General features: G+C 35.7%; 1 protein-coding gene across 1 annotated transcript in view; it reads right to left on the bottom strand.

The window, feature by feature from the left end:
- Nucleotides 1–1,617: 1,617 nt before the first annotated feature.
- Nucleotides 1,618–6,362, bottom strand: part of RTTN (rotatin) — an 80,486-nt gene continuing 75,741 nt past the window's right edge. Inside the window, exons 46-49 of the mRNA XM_063326439.1 lie at nt 5,528–5,795; nt 4,215–4,318; nt 3,788–3,857; nt 1,618–2,053 (exon numbers count right to left, since the gene is read on the bottom strand). Coding sequence (XP_063182509.1) covers nt 1,971–2,053; nt 3,788–3,857; nt 4,215–4,318; nt 5,528–5,795 — 525 coding nt within the window. The 3' untranslated portion in view covers nt 1,618–1,970. The remainder of the gene's footprint in view (nt 2,054–3,787; nt 3,858–4,214; nt 4,319–5,527; nt 5,796–6,362) is intronic.

Genomic DNA, 6,362 nt, shown 5'->3' with positions numbered 1-6,362 from the left:
TAATGGAAAATAAGCATCCAGTTCTATGTTCTTATTATATCGTACTTGCATTTAATGAAGTCATTCAACTATGCAGCCTTATTTTGCCTCACTAGACCCATGTGTATTTCTACATCTTGAAAGAGCTCTCGCCATCCCTGCGGAGTGTTACTTCCATCGGAATTCAGTTGGCATTGAGCGCTCTCATTTTTTGTGTCTCTGAAAAAGAAAGCAAACTGGCAAACCACCTGCATTTTGACTTACAACCCGATTTACGACAGAAATCATTGGGGCTGGGTATGTTGAAAGATAAGTGTCTGAAGGGAATCGGCACTTGCTAGTCTGAGGGGAAGAGACCCCCCCACCCAAGCCCCGGCAGCAGTCACTGACCTGCAGAGCTGCCCACTGTCGAGTGTTCTCCTGCCCCGCAGCTTGCTCTTCAGCAACACTATGGGACAAGCATGAGAGCATTTACCAACAATTTAGCAAGTTACAATAATTATGCAACATTATCAAGTGGAAAAGAATCAGGCTCCGGTGGTCCATCCTTGCTTTTTGTTTGATGGAGGTTAGCTGATAATTACAGTGTTAGTAATGATTTAATTCATCATCACACTTATGTCAGCTGAGTAATATCAAGTCACACATTATTTATAAGCATCACTAAACAAACAAACAAACAAACAAATCCCCTCTGTCATTGGAAAATGCTTTCATCACCTGGTTAGGAAGAAAAGGCTAATTACAGGTAAATATGGCCTTGATACAACTCTTTTAGAGCTGTTAGCCAAGTTTTGCTTTCTTTGATTGGATGTTAGGAAAAACTTCTTCACTGAAAGGGTTGTCAAGCATTGGAAGAGGCTGCCCAGGGAAGTGGTTGAGTCACCATCCCTGGAGGTATTTAAAAGACATGTAGATGTGCTGCTCAGGGACATGGTTTAGAAGTAACATACAGTGCTAGGTTAACAATTGGACTTGATGATCTTAAAGGTCTCTTCCAACCATAACGAGTCTATTTGCTTACTTATCTGTCCCTGCCATAACACAAAACTGTATGTGTTGAGGGAAATTTAAACACCCTGCCGGATATGTCAGAAGCACCTTCAATAAGACTGTCATGTGTTTAGTCATCAATGCTCAAATATTGTTCTCTCAAACTCATTTAGCACAGAATAATGAAAAACTTAAGACAACAGTTACATGGGAGCAGTTCAAAGAAAACACAGGCCTGGATAACAGACTAGCTTTCACTTCGAGCAAAAAATTTGACATGTTTATAAATTGGAAACCAACAGATTCTGGCCCATATATTTTCTACATGCTGTAACTAAAACTGATGCACATACCTCACAACCTGCATAAACTGCAACGTTAACATAACTGTGAACTGTAATATCAGTAATTGAGAACTCCTTTTCAATTGTTAGCATCTTAAAAAAAAAAAAAACCAGCAGCAGTTTGAACTGCAAACCTCTTCGAAAATAAAACAGTTTGCTGTTCTATACCTAATAGGTATAAACACACCATGACTGCCAGCATTTTGAGTTCTTGAACCTAAGCACGCACTGTGCACACCCGCAACAGTAAAATTATAATTCACCGACAACAAATAGTGATCTCAATTTAAAAAACCTTTATTAAGAGCAATCCAAAAGAGCAATTCTAATACTTTACAGTAACAATTTCAATGCATAATTTAAGAAAATTACTGATTTTTCATATCCTTTTCCTCTGTACATCCCTTCTTCTGTGTACATACTTTACATAGTAGCACCATTATAATTTCCCATTGGGATTATAGTTCAAATAATTTGAACCACATTTAGTGCAATTTATTTGGTTCAAAGCAATGAACTCCTTCCTCAAAGGCTTCATAAATTTCTTCCATAGTACGTATGCTGCTGCCACAACATAAGAAATGTTTTCTTTAAATTTCAGGCTTCCATTGATTAGGCTGTCCAATTTCAACATGAGAAGTCACCTGATGATCATTAAGAATCAAGAAGCTGCACTATATTCTCTAAGCATTTTAAATAGTAGGCATGTAGCTCGTTTTCTTCTGGCTTTGGAATACCTAAAAGAAGAAAAAACAAGATTTGAACTTCCGGTGGTTATGAACACCAAATGATTTTTTCAAAGATCACATCAAATGCCTTACTAGAATTCATGCTCTTTCATGATCTTAACCTCTACGTTACAGGTAGCAAATCAAGTAATAATACTTTATGTTTCAAAGTCGGGTTCTTTTGGTTTTGGTTGTGTTTTGTTTTTTTTTAAAGGCTAGGTTTTTTAACAGCTTTGCAAGCCCCCACTTAGTTGTAACAAATAAAGTGTAAAGTGCCTTTTGATTATGCTATGTTACAAATGAGGTCATGCCTTGCTTCTGCCAAAACTTCTCCTTGGGTAGGAGAAAGTGGAAATGAAAAGTAACAATATACGTGTTGAAAAATTCCCCTACTTGAACTCAGAAGAACAATCTACAGTGATAATTGGGCTAAAATGGTAAAGTGATAAAAGCTTTAATAGGGTAGGCTACTTGAGAGCCTTACTGCAGGAAAATATAGATGACAACTTCACATGATTGTGAATTGTAACAATTACAGTTGCATAAAATCTTTCATACTCAATATTTGGATATTTAAATGTTTATTGAATTAAAAAGCAATCTTCCAGTCCAGGACTTTATGTTCTAAAGTAGTACATAAATAAATAGGGATCAAAGCTACAACATGCTAGTCTGTAAAAGATGCGTATTTCTACCTTGTTGATTCAACATAATATTTGGAAAAGTCTCTTAAAAGCAGCCGCTATGCTATAAAGAACAATACAAACTATTTATTAACACACTATCAGAATACGAAATGTTGCATTATGTTATTTTTAATGGTTGACTTAGTAAGGAATAGTAACGGTATGTTGATAAAATCAATGGATTTGGGTGACAGTAGAGGAAGAATTATCATGAGATGTTCTAGCAAAAATATCTCTCCTTATTAGGATACTGACAAACAATGTTCAATGCAGGCAGAACTTTTGTGGCAATTCTGTTGGGCAAAATACTATTGGAACTCGGTATTATAAGCCCCCCAATTGATAAACCTATTTGAGTACATCTATTTTAGCAATCAAAATCAGTAGGAAAACTCACTGGCTTAAAATGAAACATTGGTACGTTTTTGCAAGACGGGAGTCTAGATATGACCAACAACCAATAAACCCATTATTAGCTACTGAAACTCCAGCTATACAGACCAGTGTTTGAACATCTTTCAAAACTAACGTTCTTGAGCTGAAGATAGCAACCTATTGTATAAAAGCTACTCAACACTAGTTATGTTCAGTTACTTGAGCAAAAAACCCAAGCTTTTAGAAAGCCAGCTAACTCATGGTACAGCATGATCTGTTCTGATCCCTTCTCTGTGTGGCTTAACGCAGTGAGGTTGAGCGCTGTTAAGCAAAGTCAATGCTAAATGAACAGTTTTTCTTATCAGTAAATTTAAGGATTAAGACAGAAGTGTACTGTGAAAGAAAGCCTTTTGCTGCAAGCACCATCAGACCTATTCTTACAAACTAACCTTAGCAGTTACCTGAGGTCTTATTTATAAATTGTTAACCAAGAGGCATTTTTCTGTATTTATAAGATTCCTAACCAGAAAACATGTTACCTGTCATGATTTTAGAGACAAAAGTATCCTTTCAAAAACTTATAGCACAACGAAAACTTACTGTGATGATATAAATTTAAATGTATTAATGATTTAACTGATGGAAAAATACAGACTTGGCATTAGTTGGAGCTAAGACTTACTTTTCTTCACCAAAGAATAAGCCTCATCTATTCTTCTCCTTATTGATGGATTCTTCAAAGTCACTTTTGCCTGTAGCACGCACAAACACACAAAGTACAATGACTTGACTTTCTTCCCTGCGTGTTTAACAGCAAAGTTTAGATAATGACAATAATTCAGCAGAACAGGAGATGCAGGAATTTTAGAGTTAGCATATGACTGTATCATCATACAGATTGCATTTATATAAGCAGTCACAAATCACAGAGGGCAAGGTGCTTCCTTACCATGTTGTTTAAACTCCTAGCCCGAGCAGCTATGTGATTAAAATAATAAAATGGAACTACTGCTGTAAACTTTATTTTTATTTATTTGAAGGTTACTGCATTGTTTACAGCATAATAAAATTAACATTACAATTTGTTCAAGTACTTCTCAAATACTAACCTTCTGATAGTTGTGAAGCAAAGCCCAAAGCGCAGCTGCTCCTATTCTCTGAACAGCACAACTATCACTTTCCAAACAGCCAGACAGTACTGCAATCGCTTTATCTAACGAGAAAAATGAAAAAACCTCATCTAGAAAATATCATCAAAAGCATACAACAAGTCTCAGTATTTTGATCCTTGCAGTACACTTATTTCTATGAAAATTATCGGCATGGCAGAGGAATTACAGAAACTTTATTATCAGATTAATTACATTTAAATATGATCATGAAATTGTCACACTACATTGAAAGAAGTCTTAAAAAGAATATAGCAAAACAAAACCAAGCAATGCTAAAAAATTAAGCCATCAGTATAAAGCATGGGACTGAGTAAACCATGAAACTGTTTGATAACTCCCAGTAGCCACAATTAGAGACACATCAGGACAGAAATTAAGAAGCTTCTGTTTTCCTTAGTACTTATTATGTAGATGATTTGTAACCAATGAGAAATATTTGACACCCCGCTGTAGGTGCCTTAATTTCCTAGCCTTGCTCTGAAATGAGACTCTTCAAAGTTTGCTTGTTCACTTCATAATAAAAATTCACAGGTTATGTAACTGAATAATGTATGCTTAATTAAGGCAGCAAATCAGCACCTTGGGGTGGGGGGGGAAAGAAAATCATGGACACTACAGAAAACCTGCTGAGAACTTATAACAAAGACAGGAACATTCTCTGTGCAACTAAATGGTGGAGAGAAACATGCCTTTTACAAACAAGCAAGAAAATAGTTCATATACATGCCATGATCAAACTTTATCATTATTATAAATGTTTTCTGCACATAACAGAACACAAAATACTTTGTCTCAACATCCATGACTTGCAGGAGCTAATAAGGTTTTCTCCAACTGAAAGCTAGGAACTTCAGTGGTAGAAATTCTAAAGTAAGTTATTTCAAACTGACTGACACAAGGAATCCTCCCACCTCCTCTCCCCGAAAAACTAGCTGTTTAAGAAAACTGCAAAAATCCTTTCATTCATGTGTCACTACATTCAAATTATCAGTCTCATGATAAATCTTGATTTATTTTTTTTTAAACTGTTTGTTTACTTTTCCTTTTGCTATATATTTTTATTTTAATTGCTTTTCTGCCAAAATATATGTTCTATAATTATTTCTATGAAAATAATTTTTATGCAAATGCTTTTCTAAATAACAATATTGAGTTCTTGGTCAGTAACCCACATTGCAATGAAAATATGGTATTCTGGAACACACAGTATTCTCAGGGTACAATAGCTTGTATACCCTTTAGATACTTACCATTAGCTAGTATCTTTGGTTTATTGGTTGTACTAAAACATATGTTATGTAGAATGAGAAGTGCTAGATATTGGCTGCTTTTGTGTTTGTAGTTACACATTTCCACAATCTGGTCTAAAAACCCATTTATCTTCATGATCATCTGCTGTCCATCTTCTCCAAAAGATATGTTCAGTAGCAGCTTTAGCCAAGGAGCAGACACATTACTAGGATTTTTATTACTTCCTTTTGGTAATGAAAGAGACAAAAAGTTCTGCAGGAAGTTACTCTGTCAGAAGGAAGAAAAAGGATGTTAGAATGTATAGTATTCCATGGTTTGTTCACTGCTGTTTGACCTTCCAATCTGCATACTTGACCAAAAAACTAGGATTTTTTGAAAGAATTACATATGAAAAAGGATCCACATCTTGGTTAAAAAATTGACCCAACATAATAAGTTTCTTTAAAGGCTACTTCCCACCGCTACATATGCTTTTTGCTTTGCACTTAGCATTTCTGCCCAAAAATAAGCTAGAAGCAATTTAACCGAATCAATGGACTACTTAAGGTAATGGATTCTTGATTCCCTATTTATTATTGCTTGCGTTATTAGCAAATGTTAAAGGAATCATAGAATATCACCAGCTGGAAGGGACCCATAAGGATCTATAGTACCCCCCTCCTTCACTGACAGCCATAGTAACGTTCCCCGTTTTTGTAAGCTTTGAAGAAAAAGATCTGTGTGTTGACATGGCATACGCTACCGCTTCCCAACCTCAGGGTTTGCCTCCGTTTTAAGGAGACTCTGAGCAGGTAAAAAAATCTATTCCCCTGTGGCAAGAGGGAGACGTTCTAA

This window comes from Chroicocephalus ridibundus, chromosome 2, assembly GCF_963924245.1.
Source record: "Chroicocephalus ridibundus chromosome 2, bChrRid1.1, whole genome shotgun sequence".
Lineage (NCBI taxonomy): Eukaryota > Metazoa > Chordata > Aves > Charadriiformes > Laridae > Chroicocephalus > Chroicocephalus ridibundus.
This window is presented reverse-complemented; position numbering and strand designations above follow the sequence as displayed.